At 45.4% G+C, this 21339-nt stretch overlaps 1 protein-coding gene across 5 annotated transcripts in view; it reads right to left on the bottom strand.

Moving 5' to 3' along the window:
* Positions 1 to 21339, bottom strand: part of LOC138246367 (oxysterols receptor LXR-beta-like) — a 98020-nt gene that overhangs the window by 42837 nt on the left and 33844 nt on the right. For 3 of the 5 annotated variants that reach the window (XM_069200913.1, XM_069200915.1, XM_069200914.1), the window contains exons 2-5: positions 12447 to 12597; positions 10487 to 10645; positions 8784 to 9053; positions 6467 to 6675 (exon numbers count right to left, since the gene is read on the bottom strand). In XM_069200913.1, the coding sequence (XP_069057014.1) occupies positions 6467 to 6675; positions 8784 to 9053; positions 10487 to 10645; positions 12447 to 12486 (678 nt within the window). In that variant the 5' untranslated portion in view covers positions 12487 to 12597. The remainder of the gene's footprint in view (positions 1 to 6466; positions 6676 to 8783; positions 9054 to 10486; positions 10646 to 12446; positions 12598 to 21339) is intronic. The other 2 variants (XM_069200916.1, XM_069200917.1) reach the window with 1 other exon arrangement.

Genomic DNA, 21339 nt, shown 5'->3' with positions numbered 1-21339 from the left:
AACAGCGAAAGTCGCTGTTTGCGACATGCAAAAAGCTACCTACATGTGGGTCTTGGTCCCTAATTAGGACTGGTGTTAACAAAGGCATGTTGTTTTTATTAAACTTCTATTCCTCTCTCTTTCGGCTGGCTTTACTGTGAGTGATCGCATTCTGCTCTTCCACAATGAGATTATTGGCACACAAAGTAGTTTTGTTCAGTGTCAGGAACTACAGTGGCAATCAGTGACGTAACGAAACTGGAGGGTGCCCCTTTGCAAAGAACATGGAGGAGCCCCCTCTCCAGACTCACTCAGGGCAGGTGCTGTGCGAAGGGGCCCCCCGGAGGGCGGCTGCGGGGCCTTTGTTATGCCACTGGTGGCAACGTGTGCTTTTAGAGTTCAAAAACGTTTTGGTTTTTTTTTGCCAGTGTTTGTTACAATGTTGAGGGCCTGGTAGCTCCCACAACAATAAAGTGTTACAAAAGCCATGTCAAAACAAGACACGCATTGATGAAACTAAAAGACCTATAAAAATATGTCAGATCAGTTGGCTTGGTCAGTGTTTGTTTACTTCCCATAATCGTGTTGAAAATGGTTACACTGATTTTCCATTAGAAATATTTTTGGGAAATACTAGCATGCATCAAAACATTTTACTAAATGACACTTCATTTGCATCTAATCAGAGAGCATTCTGGGAGCATTATACTTAACCTCATAGCCTACACTTTTCAAACATGTGTATACATGTTTTTTTTTGTTGTTGTACTGGAACCAACGTCAGTAGTGAAGTGTGACCTTAAAACATTTATTTACAGCACTCACCCTAATAATGAAGGCTTTGAAATAATGAACCATAAATACAAGTTCGAACAGCATTATCTTTTGGAAACACATTACCTCAACTGCAGAGAGTTCCACTCTCTGTAAACAGGCAGCCAAAGGGTTTGTGCTGCAGAGGGTTGGGCCTACTTGTCCCAAGGACAAAGTAAACATAAAAACTTGTTGCCCTTGACCCCAAACAAGATGTCCTGTGCACTGTGTCCAGAACAGCTCTGATAAAATTGAGCTTCTGAGAGGGAGTCAGGTGTGACTTCTGCCGTCCCGAGAGCCTGGGGTGTGGGGTGTGGAAGCCTTCAACAGCCAATTTTCGAGGTAAGGGAAGACTGAAATTCCTGACCTGCGCAGATGAGCTGCTACCACCTGCAGATGAGTTGTGCTCGTGACCCACCTTGAACCGCAGGTAACGCCTGTGGGCGGGCAGGATGGTGATATGAAAATACGCATTCCGCAAGTCAAACGCTACCATTCAGTCTCCTTGGTCTAGGGCAGACAAGACCTGAGCAAGAGTTAGCATCTTGAATTTCTCCTTCTTGAGGAAGAGATTGATGTCCCTTAAATCCAGGATAGGAGAAAGGCCCTTGTTATTTTTGGGAATCAGAAAGTAGCAGAAATAACAACCACTGCCTACTTTTGACATTGGGACCCTTTCTATGGCTCCCTTGGCCAAGAGAGCTGTATCTTCCTCACAGAGCAAAAACCAAATGGTCCTCCATCAGCTGTTCTTTTGTCTGAGGGAAAGAGGGAGGAAAAGACTGGAAGGGGAGGGAATAGCCCTTCTGTATGATCTGCAAGACCCATTTGTCCGTTGTGATGGAAAGCTAGTGAGGGAGATGAGATTGAATGCTCCCTACAACTGGACAGACATGGTCCTGCAGAACCACACTAGGAGGGCTTGGGCGCAGTGGAGGGGGGCTGTGTGGTGACCGACCACTGGCCAGACCCTCTGGGTCTGATGGTACCACAACCACATCCTCTCCCGGGATGGTGTGAAGCCTGAGGACGGTGGCTAAGTTGTGGCTGGTGTGGTACCCCGCCCCTTCCGAAACCTCGAAAGGAGGGGAAGACAGACTGCTGTCGAGCTGGCGTTGAGAGGCCCAAGGATCTGGCCGTAGCTCAAGAATCCTTAAACCTCTCAAGCGCAGTCTGCCTACTCACCAAAAAGGCGAGAGCCAGCAAAGGGCATGTCCATCAAACTCGACTGGACATCCCCTGGAAAGGCAGTTGAACGTAGCCAGGTGTGACAACGTACGGCCACTGTCGATGCAATCTCTCTATCCAGCGAGTCGGTCGTGTCCAATCCACACCTGATAGTAAACTTGGCTGCATCTCTCCTATCCTTGACAGCCTGGGTGAGTGTCCCGTACGCCCTCCGGGACCTGGGGCAGCACCTGTGCCACCGTATCCCATAAAGTATGAGAAAAACGGCCCAATAGGCAAGAGGTGTTTACTGACCTCAATGCCAGGCTGGAGGAAGAAAACATTTTATTTCTAAGCTGATCCAGCCTCTTGGATTCCCTATCCGGGGGAGCAGAAGGGAAGGCACCACGGGAAGTAGAGGCTTGGACCGCCAAGCTCTCCGGGGTGGGGTGTTGAGTAAGAAAACTAGGGTCGCTTGGAGCAGGTCCATGGCGGCGGCCGACCGTCCTATTCACAGGAGCCCCTGTGCTGGGTTTGGACAATGTTCCCAAAAGAACGTCTGTTAGGGCCTCATTGAAGGGCAACATCGCCTCTGATGTTATTCGCCCCCGGCTGAAGCACCTCTGTCAGGAGATTCGTCCTGACTGGCACCGTGGGCAAGTCTAGGTCCAAGACCTTAGCTGCCCTACGGACCACCATAGCATAAGAAGCTCCCTCCTCCGTAGCCACATTAGTAGAAGAGAGCACACCAGTATCTGGAGATGTGCCCAGTCCACTGGCCTCGCCTCGATCCTAGTACCAGTCCTGTTCATGTTCATGTTCCAGGTCGTACTCTAAAGGGTCCTCAGACCCCTCCCACTCCTCTCCTATGCCTGGCTGTTCAGAATAAGGCTCAGGCAATGATCTGGGCCGAATTGGTGCCGAAGTCGGCGTTGTACGACGTCGCTCCGGCTCATCCAGAAAGAGGATGGGGCTACCATCGGTGGGCACCAGTGGTGGAGGAAACGTCAACGTCAGACCCGGGGCCGAAGGAGGTCGAATGTGAGGGACCAGCACCGGTCTGGATCCGGTATCAGATCCTGGGGTCCCCAATGGCGCAGAGGCCAAAGCTGCCGACGTCGAACCAGACTGGGCCCCTGCTGAACCCGAAGACCCACCAGAGGGTGCAGTCCGCTCAAAAACAAGACGCATGGTCTCGTGAAATTCCTTTAATGGAGCAGGGGTCGCTTTGGTCCCCAGGGAAGGGGGAAGACGTAGAGTCGACCCTATCAATGGCTCAGTGGAACCGCGCTCAGAACATAGACGTTCCCTGGACGCCACGTCGGCCGATGGGCATGGCAAAGTTCGATTGGACTTCTTCTTCTTGTGCCTCTTACCTGAGTGATCTGATGACCTCGAATGCGAGGAAGAGGACTTGGGGCTCCGGGAGCGGTGCCGTGACCTCCTCCTACTGAGGGACCGTGACCTCCTCGGAGTTGCCCCGACCGAAGACTGCTGTCGGGCCGCAAGAAGTTTGAGGGATCTCTCCCTCAAGGCCTTCAGAGCCATGGCCCAACAGTTGGAACACAAAGTGGAGTCGTGATCCTTCTTTAAGCACCAGAGACACACTCAGTGCGGATCCGTAACCAACATGGTGCGATGACATGCACCACACGGTTTGAATCCAGTCTTTCTAGAAGACATGCTTCAAACAAACAATCAAGAAAAAACGTTGACGTCCATCAAAGAAAAGGGTAGCTCTTATCAGGATCTGCGCTTAACCGGCGAAAAAGGAAAAGGCCTGACATGCATGCGCCGAGGTGGCGTCTATATAGACAACAGAGACGTCACAGACGGCTCCAACGACGCTGACCTGGACGACGCACGTGGATCCGAACGACGCCACCCGACAGTGCGCGCAGGGTACTGCTCAGCAGAAAAATTCCAGATTTGAAGCGGAAGCCAGGGAATTCTAAGGTAAGGAATCTGCAGCTAGAAGTCTCTATCAGATTCTGAAAAACAAGGGCGTAAGGGGAGTAGTACTGGTGGGAGAGTCTACCTGGCCCTGCCAAGGCCATGTAGTGAGTTATAAAAGTACCCTAAAGGAAAAAGCTTGATGTTAGTATGACCTTCACATAAATTCTTAGTAGTGGCCAGCAACTTTTGGACCAACTTGGGATCTTTAAAATTAACCATCACACAGTCCCCCAGGCAATCCTTTCTGCTCCTCCCAATCCACCGTACTCTGCGTGTAAGGAGTATATTATGGGCCATGGAGGTAGAAAAGTTCTTATGCTTCATGAGCCAGTGCAAGCACTTTTTGACTAGATTGTCATGTGATTCTATCTGTTCCTCATCCAAGCCCAGAACTCCTGTCAAAACTGCTACATAAGGGCATGACCCAGGGGATGAACCGATAACAGGGAGGTTCCTGGTCTCTTGCAACTATGCCCTCCAGTTATTCCCCAGTTGATGATTTGACGCTGGACCCATCCAGCGGATTGTCTTCAACCCCCTATCACACCCCTTACCGTGTCCAGCTTCATCCAACATCTGTGAGGAGGTGCCATCATTATTGCTAGCAGCCTGTCAGATCTGTAAGTCCGAGTAAACCCAGACTGCGCAGACTGACCAGTCTGAGTGATCTGAGTAGGTAAAGATGACAGTGGCAGTAACAATGGCAGAGGCTTGGCAGTATCCTTAAATGATTGTTCAATTGCTGTCCACCAAGTCAAAAAAGGTGTAAGTTCCCATTTCAAAACTTCTTCGACCCTGCCCACCAATTCTTTTATCAAAAGAGCCAGCCAGCTTGGCTTTACATTATAAGCGATATCAGCTGCACAATTTTCAGGCGGATTAGAGGTAAGTGGGGGTTTGGTGGGGTTGGCGGTAATGCTGTTGGTTACTTGCTTTCACTGAACAACCCTTTTGATGCATTTGGAAGCTTGCTGGTGCCCCCCCTCCTGGTGTTCATCAAACAAATCCCCTGGATGCAGTGTTGGAGCCAGACTGTTCGATATTTGATCAGAGGCCGTTTGATCAGGGGTCACACTATGCACACTAGACATACAGAGCGCTGTCATAGCACTTCCAGCTCCACCCGGGGGATTGCCACTCAGCGTCAGGATAAAATTGCCCTCCTCCCGTGATGAGTGTGCCAATTCCGGGGGGCCCATAGAGAGTCTCCTCTCAGTCATCTCAATTTCTGTAGTGACAACCCCAAACGCTCTCTGGTGCATCAAATCAATAGATGTTTTCTGAGGGTGTCCTGAAGCCTCCACCGTACATTTGTGGATAACCATGATCTCCTAGCAGGTGCCGACCCCCAGCAAACCAGCTGACCAGAATAGATCACTTGGCATCCTAGGATGTCTCCCAATAAGTAGTGCCAACAAATACCAATAAGTAGTAAGATAACTTTTTATACAACACCTACTCAAGTGAAACAGGACATTGAAATTGGAGGTCTGGAAAATCAGGAGGGAGCAGCCTCCTAAATACTTAAGACTGGCAACGCCGTGGAGAAGAATGCAAAAGACTACAAGTCAGCAAAAATGTCAGATAACGCAACCACAACAGGGAAAGGCTTTTATCAGCCAGTGCATAATACCAACTGCAAAACAGAAAACAACAAGCGGCAGTTACAGTGGCACTTACTTCCTCCCCTGGTCTTGCTGTCGCCGCTGTCTCCACTACACACAGAGGGTTATGCGGATACGTAAAGTAACAGAAATGAGCATATAGGCCTCCTCCAATGTAGCTCCAAAGTAGCACCTAGAATGTAACTGGCGGCTTTGAGCTCAACCCCGAACCTCAAAACTCCTGGGGTTCCAGGACTCCAACACTCCCTTGCCGCCCTACCGAACACCCAGGCTTGCCCGCCTTCACAAGCAGACCGGGCGAAACAACGAGCAGACAGAGGATAGAGCAACAGCACAATACCTGATGCCGAACATCAAAGTTGGCGCCCAGCCAGTCATAGTGCTCACACAATACCACTTTCCAAAAATGACAAATTTTGCAGGCTGTCATGTGGGGGCCCGATTCCGAAGATCCAGCCCTAGACAATGATCCCTCAGCGGTGATCCACAGACCTCTCCGGACCCAGCTCCAACTCTCCTGCATGACGACAACAAGTGTAGGCAGGAAGCATGTGAAGCATCTGCCTTGCACTGTATCCATGCGTCCCTGCTTCTCATGCATTAAAATACATTATTTATCTATCATACTGGACTCATCACTGCAGCGTGTGAATCCTACCACCCTTTTACTATCCAGTCATTCTGCACAAGGCACACTGTGCAGTTCACAACTGTAGTCTCTCAATTTGATACATAAATATGCCTGCAAAATGTTGAAAACAAAGACTTCATCTAAATCCGGAGTCACCATTGCAAGAGCAAAGGAAAAACAGTGCAGTCGGATCGAAGAACAAGCAATGGTGAATTACAGCAGTGGGATTTCAAACTGTTTATTCTCACCCCTCTCCCCGTTTGGACTGCACTTATGCTGAGGGCTGGCTACTCACCGTCACTTTTGGCTGGTCACTGAAGGAACGCTTGTTGCATTGCTGCTGGGCCGATACCAGTTGTTGGATCATCTCTTCCTGTTGGGGTGTCAGCTGCAGCACCTCTTGCGACAGCACACAAGGATTGATGGTGACCACACTGGCACGCACAACGTCTTCTTCTTGCTTCCGGACCTTCTTACTCCGAATCTGCTCTTCCGAGAGCACACCTGAAAGGCAGCACAGAAGTGTCCTCTACATGGTGCATTGAAACAGACCAATGTATCTAACCCAGCCACTAAAACAAACTTCAGCCACATCAACCACATCTAGAAAAAACATATTTGACAGCCAAACCACCCCTGGCCTGAGCATATACCACTGAGACAGATTAAGGGATGTACACAGTATACCATGCACAGACAGACTCAAGTGCTCAAACCCGTAGCATACAGCCATCAACTTAGGCATCCTATGCCTTTTTTGCCAGGCCTCACCAGATCACTATCTTGTGCTGAGAGTCCAACTAATGGCAGCTGGAGAAACAGTCAAGGCAATGCTTAAGCCAGTGCAGCTGTTTCCAAACCCCGATTCATTCGTTCTTGCACTGTGGCATTCAGCCAGGTTGATTACTCTGCTGGATTGAAGGAGCACAAAGCAGTACTGTACCACATTCTGCAGGATAACTGCTGGGCTTTTTACCTCCACCTTGCCCTCCAAAAAAGCCCAAGGACTTCCTCACAATTATTCTTCCCCTACACGCTAAAACTAGTAGGATCTACCCCCTTACAGAGGTCAATGGCATTTACTGGTGCTGAGACTTACTCAGGACCAGCAGCTGCCACTCAGACTGACCCCACTTATTCCCTAATCCACTCATACATCCATACTTTGCTTACTTATGTTGATGCTAGTGGTCTAGCGTAAGATGGGCATGTTCAAATTTGAGGTGGGACACCTATGGGTTGGTGGCCTTCCAAGTGATATCCTAATTCAAATTCAAAAACACCCAACTAAGTTCAATGCCTGTCACTCGCTGGACACTGTCCAGCAAGCAAGGATACAGCCCTCATGTATATCTTGCAAACAGCCAGAGCAATATGCAGCTGGCTGCCTCAGCCTGGCCATCAAAGACTAGTCCTTCTCCACCGACTATGAGGAATGGGTAAGGGCACAGGAGAAATGGGCAGCTGAGGAATAAAGGTTGTGTACTTTTCCTCCACCCAGGATAGAAGTCCAAACAAATAGTGAGGCGGGGAGCCAACAACACTAAACCACGTCATAGCATGGGCTCATGAGCCCCATATCTTTAACTTTAATAACAGTGAGTAAATTTCCAGCTGAGTCAGTCTAATAATAATAATAATAATAATAATAATAATAATAATAATAATAATACATAGGTTTTTTCTCCATATGCTTCACATGTTTAGATGTAGTTGACACAGTAAAACTACATATATGTTTTAACAAAGTTTGGACAAGATCTGAAGGTAGCCTGCAGGTCACATGTTGGCATTCTGAAATGGTCAACTCAGCCATTTATTAATCAGTCGGTGGATAGTAACACGTACATACAGGAGACATTTCTGCATGCATTGTTTTAATTACGACCTGAGAATAAAAGCACTACATTAGATGCTAGTAAGTATTATACTGACAGACTGTTATTCTCCTCCTGTGCACTACAATGCGTCTGTTCATACATGTACTTTTTTCAGCTCAAACAACTTACAGTCACACTCGGCTATTGTCAGTTGTAGTGCTTATGGTGGAGGGATAGTTAGTGAGTTTAAGGCTCACAACACTGCTCAGTTTCCAAATTTATATTCATTTTCAATGACATTTTCTGAGTGAGAGGCCCGCTGCCCTTTTCAGTGATGCCATCAATATGCTAATTGTTATTTTTCGAACCTGCAAAGTCCTACCACTGTTTGGTTACAGAGTGTTGTCTACTGGGAATCCATTTAAAACACAAGCAATCGACGGCAGTCCACAAAGCTTCCTTTGTTGCTGCAGACAGGCAAAGATGGCGGGAGCAGCGGAAGACTCTTCTCATGAAAGCAGGGGTTTTTTCTAGTCTGGGTGACTCTTGCAGCTTGCTGAGCCCTGACGCACTGCTGTGCTGGTACTGGGTAATCACCCAACTCTGCCTGGGCAAACTCCATTCAGTCAGAGCATTGGTAGCACCCACAGCTGTACGTTTCACTTTACACATGGTCTGATGCACATGCTCGCCTAGTATCAGGCCCACACACACATCTGCCAGTGCAAATGTGCCCTTTCTTGCTCTACACTATATCATCACTTGCCCTCCCAAACTGAGCCCATCACTTACACTGCTCTCGCATGCCCGCCTCTCGGCACTTGTTAAGCCGGCACTCCTGGCACTTGCGGCGCATGGCCATGTCCATTTCACACTTGCCACCGTTCTTGCAAGAATAGTGTGCATTCTTGATGACACTGCGCCTGAAGAAGCCCTTGCAGCCTTCGCAACTCAGAACGTTGTAGTGGAAGCCGGAGGCCTTGTCACCGCACACACTGCACTTCTCATTTCCCAGCATCTTCGGAGCTGGCCCCTTCTTCCTCTTCCGCTCAGGCCCCTCTGCTGGGCAGAAAGTAATAGAAAGGTTTGTGATGAGAGAAATCATTTTTTGGCCCTTACCTACAGCATGTTTATATATGTGATATCACTGGATTTTATTCAGTTACCACATTTTTATATTTTCTGATCCCCGTACGCAGGTTCTTATTACATTGTGTTGATTTGTCTACAATATGCACACTGCACCCACTATTCCCCATAGCCGTCGAGAGGTGGGGTGTGCAAATTCACCTTAATATAACTCAACTCAAAAGTGCTTTAAAATCTGAAACAAGTAATTCCCTGACAATCAGATACCAGCTCCTTCCCAGTAACTTTTTCTAGTTATGAGACACTTAACTAGAACAATCTCTTCTCTCAAGTTCCTGAACACTAGTTTTCTCCTCACCCCATTATCGCTCATTGTTCTTGCTCTCTCCCCTTTTTAATAGGCCCATCTTTTTTTTGCTTCAGCTCCCCCTGAATAGATTTTCCTTCCCTCGCCGTCACCATTTCTCTCTCTTCATGACTTTGCCCTCTTTCTTATCTCATAATGCTTCTATCTCTTCTTTTCACCTCTGCCCTCTTAGCTCCCAAGCTCATGCTTTTCTTCTCTGCACTATTTTTCCTAATTTGTTCGCTGTTCTGCTTTCAATAGTTCCCACTCTACTGCATTTTTCTTTTCTGACACTTTTCCGCTCATTGGTCCCTACCCCTCCTTCTATTGTCCCATTTCATCAGTACCAACTCTGTTCTGTGATCTGTATCCATTCACAAGGTTCTACTTTCTTTCTCTTCTCTGTTTATTAATTCCAGCTCTCCCTCATTTCCTCCTGGTTCTTACATCTTAGCTGTGACTGTCCTCCGCTTCGCTCTCATCTTAGTCAGTCCCTGCTTCACCTTATGCCTGATTAGTTCCCGCTCCCTTCGTTTCCCTCTCTCTACTATTACTACTTTACTGTCTACCATTCATTTCGCCTTCCTCCTCAGTTTTCACCCCTCTGGTCATGTTCTTCTAATACATCAGTAAGTGTACACTTGAGTCCATGTTTGCTGTACTGAAAGGGCTCAATAGCTGGCCTGCTGAAGCTACATATCTCCATATTCTTTACAGGTACTGCAACACTTAACAATGACTAAGGCCTCTCGTGGTGGTAAGTAAATCCGTATGTTCTTCCCATGCACTACTTAACATGCCTGGAGGCAGGAGAGCAGGTCTCCATATGGCTACATATCCTCATGTTCTCCTGCACTGATATACTTGTCCTAAGGGTGCAGGCCAGCTTTGTTTAGGGGTATGCCATCACCAGTACTGCAATACCATCACTACGAGTAGAGTTGGGTCAGCTTAGTGCTATATAGCTCCATGATAACCACCTGCTTATGACTACACATCTATATGTTCACCCTCCACTACTGTTCTCTCTAACCCTGGCTCAACTCCCGTGTCCACTTACCAGCGCTGTGAGTGGAGCCTTCCCCATCTGTAACTGGCTTATCATTTTCGGCTGATGGCAGAGACTGGTCCCTCGATTCTGACCACTCCTCCTTAATCCTGAGCTGGACTGAGTCAGAGTCAGACAGCAGGGTGCCCACAGACTGCAACGAATCCTCATCTTATCAAGATAGGAGGAAAGAAATTGGCAATCATTAAACATGGTAGGGTACAGCAAAGACACACCTCTCAACTGTATAGCCTCCTCTACAAACATCTCATCTACCATGCCTCCGCTACACACATCTCATCTACCCAGCCTCCTCCTCCACACACACCATCTCATCTACCCTGCCTCCTCCTCTACACACACCATCTCATCTACACTGCCTCCTCTACACACACCATCTCATCTACTGTGCCTCCTCCTCTACACACACCATCTCATCTACTGTGCCTCCTCCTCTACACATACCATCTCATCTACCCTTCCTCCTCTACACATACCATCTCATCTACCCTGCCTCCTCTACACACACCATCTCATCTACCCTGCCTCATCTACACACACCATCTCATCTACCCCGCCTCCTCCACTACACACACCATCTCACATACCCTGCCTCCTCCTCTACACACACCATCTCATCTACACTGCCTCCTCCTCTACACACACCATCTCATCTACCCTGCCTCCTCCTCTACACACACCATCTCATCTACCCTGCCTCCTCCTCTACACACACCATCTCATCTACCCTGCCTCCTCCTCTACACACACCATCTCATCTACCCTGCCTCCTCCTCTACACACACCATCTCATCTACCCTGCCTCCTCTACACACACTATCTCATCTACCATGCCTCCGCTACACACATCTCATCTACCCTACCGCCTCCTCCACACACACACACACACACCATCTCATCTACCCTGCCTCCTCCGCTACACACACCATCTCATCTACCCTGCCTCCTCTACACACACCATCTTATCTACCCTGCCTCCTCTACACACACCATCTCATCTACCCTGCCTCCTCTACACACATCGTCTCATTTGCTCTTCCTCCTCTACACACATCTCATCCACACTGCCTCCTCTACACACATCATTCTGATGGAACAATTGCAATGAATTCAGAGCCGCCTGGAACACAGTGAGCTATAGATGTGCCCCAGGCTTCGAGGCATATCTAGCCAGGTCACCGTTAATCAGAAAGAAGTGGGCTGAGGCTAACAGAGCAATTCTTTTCACATACAGACCAGCCAAGTCAATTCATGAATTGAAGGTTCAGAGTACAGATTGGCTGACATCTCCATAGTTCAACTGGGCCACTGACAGACCAACTTACAGAGCCAGGCGTAACCCACACATGTAAAGACCAACTTACAGAGCCGTAAGTCTACTACACTGTAGATAAAGCAATCGCACCCATGCTATAGAAGACTGACCTACAAATCGTGTAACAACTCTAAATTAGTGGGTGAATCACAATATATAGATCAACTTACTTTTCCATCTGTAACCACACAACTGGCGATTAATTATTCTGCTTGTTTCATAAAGCACAAACTATACCTATGTGGGTTGCAGAGCATTGTGCAATAAGTTATACACAGATACAAAAAACTAACAAGGATTCAATTTAAGTTCTTGACTGGGTACTTCAAAATGTTTTTTTGACGGCAATTCTGCTGCCCATTATAAATGATAAAACAAACAAAGAAAAAACATACGTCAATGGGTCAACCCAACATACAGAGCCATAGCTCTTGCATACCACAACAGACCAACCTACAGTTTCTTGGGCCAGTGACAGCAGAGGAAAATAAGCCATTAAAACCTGTGCAACTGCAACTAAAATTCAAAAGTCAACCTCACCATAAACTAACCAGTTATGGATCAGGAGTCAAACACTGCACAGTCATATTAGCCTGAAGTAATAATGGGCATCTGCATTTCCAAGTAAGCTCTTACCAATCGAAACATCAGGCTTGTTGGCAGCCACGGCTGACATGTTGGTCACGGTACCGTCAGCATCCTCCAGCGATAGTGAAGCTTGAGCAGCAGAGTTCGGAGGAGGGGGGCAATTGTATGAAACTGGAGACCATTTTATCAGCAATTCAAGCTATGTGAGAAGAGCACAGCATGAGGTCAGGAAGAGGAAAAATATAAAAAATTAAAGCTGCATTGGTGGCACTAGGACCACGTTCAATACATCTACAAATGGATTCCACGTGGACTAAAAAGGAATAAAGACTTGCATGTTCTAAACACCAGCATCCATTGACTCATGCATACACCAGATGGCCTCAGACCTTGCAGACATTATCGTATTCTGCACATAAGCATCACTGACACAAGCTTGAAATTACTCATACACCCCAAACAATCTCAATGTGTGAGTCCCCAAGTCCAAAGGCCTAGGATACTTCCCTGAAACCTTTTGGTTATCATTTGCAGACATGATCCCATGGAGACCGCCATTCACCAATGGTGTGTAATGAAATATGCAAACCAGTAGGTTCCTTTTACCTTTATACCTTTGAGATACAAAGAATACATCATCCCTCTACAATGAGTAACTGCGTAAGAGGAAATATAGGTGCCATGGCGTACTGGTGGCCATCTAATTTGGACGAATTACGATACTGCTAGGCACAAAGCCTTAGGGACCTGGATGTACTATCAAATCACGGTTTAAATTAAAATACAAACTGCATCTGTCATGCATGGTGTTCATGTTTTGCCTGATTTAGCGGTTCACCGGAATGAGGTGAGAACATCTCTGGCACTGAGTGAACTGCTCTGTCTTTTTGTGCCAGTCTAGAAATTCTTTTAGAGAAGACCCCATACACCATGGCCCATAATTCTATTTAAAAACATTAGAGTAAAATTGTGAACCAAGCACACTATGTCCCTGCCGATTGTGTCATCTCAGACTGCACTACTTCCCACAAAGCTTGGTAGCACCACAAGATGCAAACCATGTATGGCCTTATAACACCAGAGCCCTTGTGCCCCCTTCACCCATAAGGTACTACCTCAGGCCTAGGTAAGGAGAAGTTTACGTTCGAGTGCTGAAGACTATATTGCACTGTATCAGAACCGTTACCTAGCAGTGTGTCCCAGCAATTTGGTCAGTCACCATCAACTTCCTGCCAGCCTCAATCATCTTTACTGTTGGAGTTTGACGCCTCGTGCAGGTATCTACCAGCACTGCACTGGCAGACAGGGTCGGACTGGCCTATACGGCCACCTGGCAGTGCCAGAATGGTTGGTCTGATCGGCCAGTGTTGACCGTCTTTTTCTTTTTTGTTTTATGGCCTGCTGGGTCGGTTCATTTTCTTGACATGAGCTGCGGCACGCACAAATGCACGCAGTCTCCCATACAGTGCAAAACACCTATACAGTGTGTCTTAAGTTAAAAACTGCACCATTTTGCAATTGTGGACCACTTTATTAGCTATCTGATTGGCTGACGGGACCACTTCTATTTTGGTAACTGGTGCCTATTTTCTGTCCCACTCCAAAACCAGTGAAAGGACTCCTGGCCTACATTTATGAGGTCCCATGAGGTGCCCTGGTTTCGATAGAGAGTAGCACGGTTGAGGTCCTTGGAGACCCCCCAACCACTTGAAAAAGTGCTAACTATTATGCACTACATCACCTGACGTCTGGTTGGATGGGCTCTTGCTCACCAAATGACAATTCGGACAGAGCTAAGACAGTGTGCACATGCAGTGAAAACAAAGTCTAAGAGCAGACATTACAAGGCACAGGAGAAAATACAAAATAGTGCTAAAAACGTGAACTAATACCCTTACAAAATAAAAATAGCGAAGGTGAGCAAATAACTGCAATCTCCGCAGAATTCCGAAATAAGTAGGTAATTCTATATTTATGTCATGAAACTACTTAAGTTAGCCAGTGTCCGATTTCAATGGGTGATCTGTTACACAGTTCCGCTCCTGGTATGCAGAGATTTGTCCACCCATCCTTGCCTTTTTGGTTCTAAATAATACAACTTACTGTCATCATTGGACAGAGAACATGAGATCAGGTGCGTAACAGAGTAACAGTAGTTTTTTTTTTACAAAGTACACAGAAAGCAGATAAAACCAGATTTTAGTTGAAGTAGTACAAAAATTAAAAAGCTAAGCTTAACTAAAGTAGAAACAAAAACGCATCTCTGGCCAATTTAGTATTCAGATTGACCAACGCAACAGTCATTCACTGTTTTATTAAAACTTGTACAGCTTTGTATTTGTATGTGATGTGGCTGTCCCCTTAATGGTTCTTGCATACAACAATAATGTACCATCTTAATTTCCTCCGGGGAAAATCTACTGAAGCCCTGTTGGCTAAACTCGCCTCATAGGTTCAGTTTATTTTTTCACTGGCAGATTATTATTTATACATTTCCAACATTTTGTATCCATCTGTCAATGTATAATAGGTCCCAAATGAATACATATTATTTTGGGGGAGTGTGTGTGTGTATAAATATATTTTATACTTTATATATTATATTATACTATACAAATGGTTCCATTAAGAACGATAAAAAATGAAAAAGAAATACATATTTAGCAAAGCACTTGCTACAGCACTGTCTTACGCAATATAAGAATTGTTAAATAAATTAGGGCTACTAACGAGTATGCATTTATTGGCCCACTAAATCCTGCAAAAAGATTATTTTGAACTTGTAGTCTGGTGATTATAAATAAATAATATGGTCAAGGCTGGAAATCTGTGCCAGAAAAACACCTTCCTAAAGCAATAATAAATGGAAAAAAGCCTTTACCATGCAGATGCCTTCAAGAATATATTCTTATAATATATATATATATATATATATATATATATCCATTCTATCTATATATACCTGGAAAGTTTCGGGTTATCCATCCGGGGGAGGGATACGAGGGGGACAGTACACGTTTTCCACATTAATTTTTCCATATGGATTTTGAACAGTGATAGCGCAAAAACTACTGGACGGAATTACACCAAATCTGTCAGGAAGGTAGGTCCTGGACATGAAAGAGTGCTTTTTTGTTTTGGTGTAATTCCGTTGAGTAGTTTTTGAGAAATTAAGGGGAAAACTAATTTGTATATCTAGGGACAAGGATTTGCAACCCCTAACGATCTCGTGCTGAGATCTGATTGGCTGATAAAACTTCAACAACAGAAGCTGTTGAAGTGTTGTCAGCCATCTTGGGACTCTGCTTCAGAGTGTATTTGTAATTACTGTAACACTCAGCATATTCAATTGTTATGCAATAATGAAAGTAACTGAGTTATCCATTTTTTGTTAAAGTGTTGTACGTAGTGGAAAGCATATTCCAAGAAATTAAAGGAATGCTTGCTCACAGTACATAGCATCCAAAAGAAAAGGATCCTAATATGAACATAAATGTAAATGTTAACTACGGCAAAGTATTAGTGGATTTCCCAAAGAAATAAAAACATGGGTGCGAAGGTGCTTTGTTTCTTGTTAGAGGAACAAACTTCATTAATAGCATTAAGAGCTTCAAAAGCAGACAGAAGTGAAAACAGAAAAGAAAACACTGTCTGTCCAGGCTCCTGGTCAAACAGCAAATGGGCAAGGACGATTTTTTTGCGTGCTTTAAAGAGAACACCATGCTCTCTTCACCGGCGAATTAACCTACAAATTTTAACAATTGTAAAAAGAAAATTACATCTTCTCCCATCCCAGTGGAAGGCATGCTGTGGCAGGTACCAAAATAGGCCATGTGGAAAGTGACCTCTAAACAAAACATACACTCATGTAAACAAATGTGCCTCAAAAACTGAGGCAAAAGCAAAAACCAAAACAGCTTCTGGTAAAAGTGAGTGCAGAATCTACAAAACATCTTACAGAAGCCTTACAGAGAGTGACAGGGAGGAGAAGCATGCAAGGGTAGATAGCTTTAAAACATGCATTCTCACGAAATGCTTCACAAAAAAGAAAAAAAAGTTTCCAAAAAGTGAGCAGTCGTGGAAGAATACAAAGAGCCACACAGGGAGGTGGAGAACAGGTTATGAATCACATGAGGGTTTAACCCAAGCTGGAAAGTCTAATACAAATAAAGACAGCAAACAGAAAGCAAGAAAATGTGAATGACAAAATGCAAAACCATTGGTGGCAATGGGTGGAATGTATTTTTAGGTCATTTTCTAGTATTTCTCCAATATGTTCTATGTTGTCAGGTAAGCTGCAACCTAAAAGTTAACGAGTGGCCAGTGGAAGGACACTGGCTGCAGAAAGAAAAATGTACTTGGTCCATGCTCCAAAGAGCAGCCAAAACAGAAAGAAAAAGCAATGAAGGAGGTGCTGACCAATGAGAACCAAGGAAATGGGTGTGATATTAACGCCAACCAATGGTAAGTAATGGGTGGGCTGTAAGCCCCTTTTAAGTTTTTTCTATTTACAATATTTTTCCCATGCATGTGAACCTTTACAAGACCAGGCATAAAAGGAATTAGAATATATATTTCAGTTTTCACACCTCCTTTTAAATTGACCTAGAGCACAAACCACATCCAAGAAGTGCATTTCTGCAAAAACCTTTTTTTGTATATTCTTGAGTAATAGGACCTTATTTTAAAAGAGCTGGCCTAAACACACTGAAGCAGGGTCAGCAGAAAAATGCCATAAAGTAATGGTCCATTAGCTGTGTGGCTTGCACAAGTAATGGGTCCACAATCACCCTGCCACTGGGAACCAAACACCTCATTGTAGCGTTTGCCTCTCTCAGAATAGCAAAGAAGAGCAGTCCAGTGCCTACTCAGGGAGGTGGTGCGAGCTAGTAATCAACATTCAGCACACACAATAATAACACTCATTAAACCATTGTCTAGTCACTATTTAATACTACAGTAATTTACAAGTATACATAAGACTGGTGGAAACACTTTTGATAACATTAAACTTAACCCCCAAAATGTCATATCATCAAAAATTACAATACCACCCCCCAATATAATGCAGCACATAATCACATAGGAGGGTGTCCCTTTAAATCATGTCATTGTTACCACACTTTAAGGACAGAATCATGTGTCCTACTGCATCACTGAATCAGCAACTTCAGAAACCATAATCCATCTGCAATGTCTATAATTAACAGGACTGTAACCACTTGCAATTAGCACAATTAATAATGCATTGCAATCCTTTGGAAAACTTCAGGCCACAAAACATGCAGCCATAGAACTAGCCAATAGAGGGTGTTGCACTCCCAGGCTGTAGAAAAAACACCTAGAACAAATGTTCCAGCCTTGGGAATGGTTAACTTTAGCTGAAAACGTTATTGGTAGGCGTCGTAAATCCTATGACCAACACGCTTAGGGGAAGCTGCTCCTGCAGCTCCCCTCCACACTTTCCTTGTAACGGTTAGTGGTGCCCCTGACATCTTGGGGCCACCACATCCTGGGGAAACAGTGGGCAAAACTAAGTTTTGCAGGGCAATATGGGGCACTCCCACACAGGAGAGTTAATAAATAATTTCTTTACTGCCTCCTTCTGTTTTTTTTTGTTCTTTTGCACGGTCCTGCGCAGGCGCCCTGAATTCTTTGAGGCTGGGGGCAGCTCAGGGAGCCCACCCCTGGCTGCCCCGACCAGCTCCCTGCCTGACTAGCAATCTCGTCTATCCGTGCAGAAGCAGGCAGGGTGTTCTCTTCACGGTGGCCACCCATCTCCCTACAGACTATCCTGGGTGAGGCAACCACCGTTTGGGTCGGGGCATGCAACGGCACTCCAAAAACTTTGTAGCGGATCTCCTCACCCTGAAGTGATGGGATGGGGGGTAGGGAGAGTCAAAGGTCAAAACCTTCTTACCTGCAAATCTTCAGCCTTATTTGGCTGATTTTTGCAATCTTGGGCTCATTTTACTCCGAGTGGTGAGCCTCAGCCACGTGGAGCCTTTTCCTCAGGTCTCCTGGCCTACAAGGTGGCACACCAGCTACCTGCCCCAGCCTTTTTCCTCCCCTTCACAACCCCTCTCCCCCCCCCCCCAACCTCCAGTGCTTCGCTCCTCCTGTGTGGGTGCAGAAATACAGCTTTCCCCAACTGGTCCTTAGTGGGTGTGAAGGGACCAACTTCCCTGGCCATGGAGAGGGACCCACTGGTTATGAGGTCAGCTATGGGCTCCTTAGTAGATGAGGGCTTCAGAGGGATAGGTCTTCCCACTGGATGCTGCCGCCCAGTCCCAGTGTCCAGCTCCAGCAATAAAGTGCTCTCTATCCCTTGTGCAAGGGTTTTTCAATGGGGGTGGAAAGTTCTAGAAGCTAGGCACCCCCAGCCAATTCTAAGGTGGCACATCGCCTCTCTACCCCTGTCCCAAACCTCGACAGCATGCTGGCACAATTCAAGATGGTGACATTCAGGAGTCACTGGTCACATCTTCAATGGGGGGCCTCAGGTCTGCCCCTCGCTGACATCACTGCCAGCGCCCTTCCCAACAAAAGAGTCAAAAATAGCCCCTCCTGTCTTGGCTCCATAGGTCTAGGCTGCTTCCTTTGTTCAGTGGGTCTGGGCTGTCCAACCTTTGGCACAGTGTGACAGCTAATTAATGGATGCAGATTTCCATCCTCAACCCTTCCTCCTTAGGAGGTGAGTGAAGCACTGTTAATTGCTCACTTTCATTGGGGAGGCCTTTGCTCCTGCTGCTGGGGGACAACGTAATTAAACTGGTCCATCAGGGTGACAAAAGGCCTGGGCTCTGATCCTGAGTTGAACACACAGAAATCTGATATATATTTGAACTGGGAGAACCCTTTTCACCCCCAGTTCGATACCTTGCTGGAATCTGTAGGCCAAAGGGAAGCTAAACTGCACTTTAAGGTGCATTTCTCGCTATGTCTATAATAAAGTGTAATTACAGACAGAACAGTAAACCACACTGACTTTCTCTTTGAGTGTCCACTAATATTAGAAGACCTACCTGGTGCAAACAGTTGCAGATGTTACTGTTTATTTGTATTCAGGTTTGGGTGAAAAACTGTTACAAATAAACACATGACCTTTAGGTCTGTCACATTTCATGACATTTTTAAAAGACAATTCAAATATGCAAAAGTGAAAAAGATTTGCGCCCCCAAGTTATTAATTTAGAAATATTTAAACATATTTTAGGACGTCACCACATGCATTTCACAAAAATGTTCAGACATACTTGATTCAATAAAATTAGCCCTGTGTAAGTGAAGGCTGTAATGGTACACCTATTAAATTATACATTCAATAAGAACTGAAATGTACACCCTCTGCAGCATCTACATTAAGAGGGGATAAAGAGATAACTTTGCGAGTCCCTCCTGATGACTGTGGTACTAGTTTCTTGTCCCCTTCTAGGTTTTTCTATGGTATTCAAACCGAGCCTTTCATAGAGGCCCTAAATTTATAAGAAGACAATAAGGTATTTAAAGTTGCCTCACTATCCAACAATTTATCCATACACAGGCCTCGAAAAATCATTAAAATGTTACTAGACCTTCAGGTTGAGTAACTTGAATAATCTACTTGACCTAACTGTGATATACTTGACCCAGACACGGGTCTCAAATTGTGTGATCCTAGGCAAATATTGTATTTTACAGTCCCCTTTTTCTTCATTCTCACATATGAGTGCATCTTCAAATATGGGAGTTCAGCATTTCTGCTGTACAAAAAAAAATCCTCTTTTGTTTGAATAAATACACTAAATGTTTGCTACATGTATAATAAACCTAGCCCACGTATAGGGTACCCATGATCCATGCCCGACTTGCCTCTTAGTTTACTAACAGCTTTGACATCAGGGCAGGAGAGTTTCTCAGTTTATGTTTAACACCCACTTTTAATAAATATATTATTAAAGCATGATGTGGTAGAGCACTGTCATTTACAGATAGTAAATTTCCAAAATGTCCAAAAATCTTCCCACTAACTTGCAGCTTTACTGTTAAAACTATATGGTGTATTAACAATAGTCTGTGAAAGCTGGGTTTCAGAAAACATTTATCACTTGCACATCACCAAGTAAAGTGTTCTGACTTTTTTTTATCCTATAAAAATATTTTTTGCATCACACAGAAATACAAAACAATGGTCTTTCACATTTTGAAACGTCTATAAAGTTGACCTAGTTATATAAATGTTGTGTGTTAGGAAAAACCTGATACCAAAAGCCTTTCAATTCACACAGGTCAGACAGTTCACTTTACAAAATCCTGGAACTCTGCAGTCACAAGGAAAAGTATTTGCATTGCAAGAAGACAAACTGACGTTTGATCTCTGTCTCTGAACACAGAGCAAATGTGACAAAAATAAGATTTAAAAGCATCTTAATTGCTAATTCAGTTTCTGAATTAACAGAACACCTGTAAAATAGATCGACCACCTAAAATAAGACTCGCCAAAACCCAGTGATCGATTAGATTTTTCGAGCCCTAATACTGGAGCCCTGGGGCAGTGAGTCCCACCAGGGCAGTTCAGGGCAAAGGAGCAGTTCCAAGAATGTCCCACACTGCGGGGGAGAGGCAGCGCTATCTAATGCTATGCTCAGCACCTCCGCCTGCTGTCAGCTGGGGCCAAAGGTAGTGGCAGCTCCTCTGTTAGGGTGGAGGAGTTTCACCTCCCCACCGCCAGCAGAAGCCGCTGCAAAACCTTTAACAAACGAACAATAATAACCCATATTTATTATCGTTTCATTTGATAAAGGGGTGGGACACTGGGGATTACAAGGATTTGAGGGGAGTCTCAGCACTCCCCTCAGTGTGCACGTATATTTGGCCGGCCGTCTCAGACTGACCAAACACACATGTGCAGTAGGCTCTCTCCAGCCCAGCAACAAAGTTGCCAGGCTGGAGAGAGCAGGCA

Source organism: Pleurodeles waltl, chromosome 7 (genome assembly GCF_031143425.1).
Source record: "Pleurodeles waltl isolate 20211129_DDA chromosome 7, aPleWal1.hap1.20221129, whole genome shotgun sequence".
Lineage (NCBI taxonomy): Eukaryota > Metazoa > Chordata > Amphibia > Caudata > Salamandridae > Pleurodeles > Pleurodeles waltl.
Note: the sequence above shows the minus strand (reverse complement) of the source record. Positions and strands in the feature narration are given on the sequence as shown.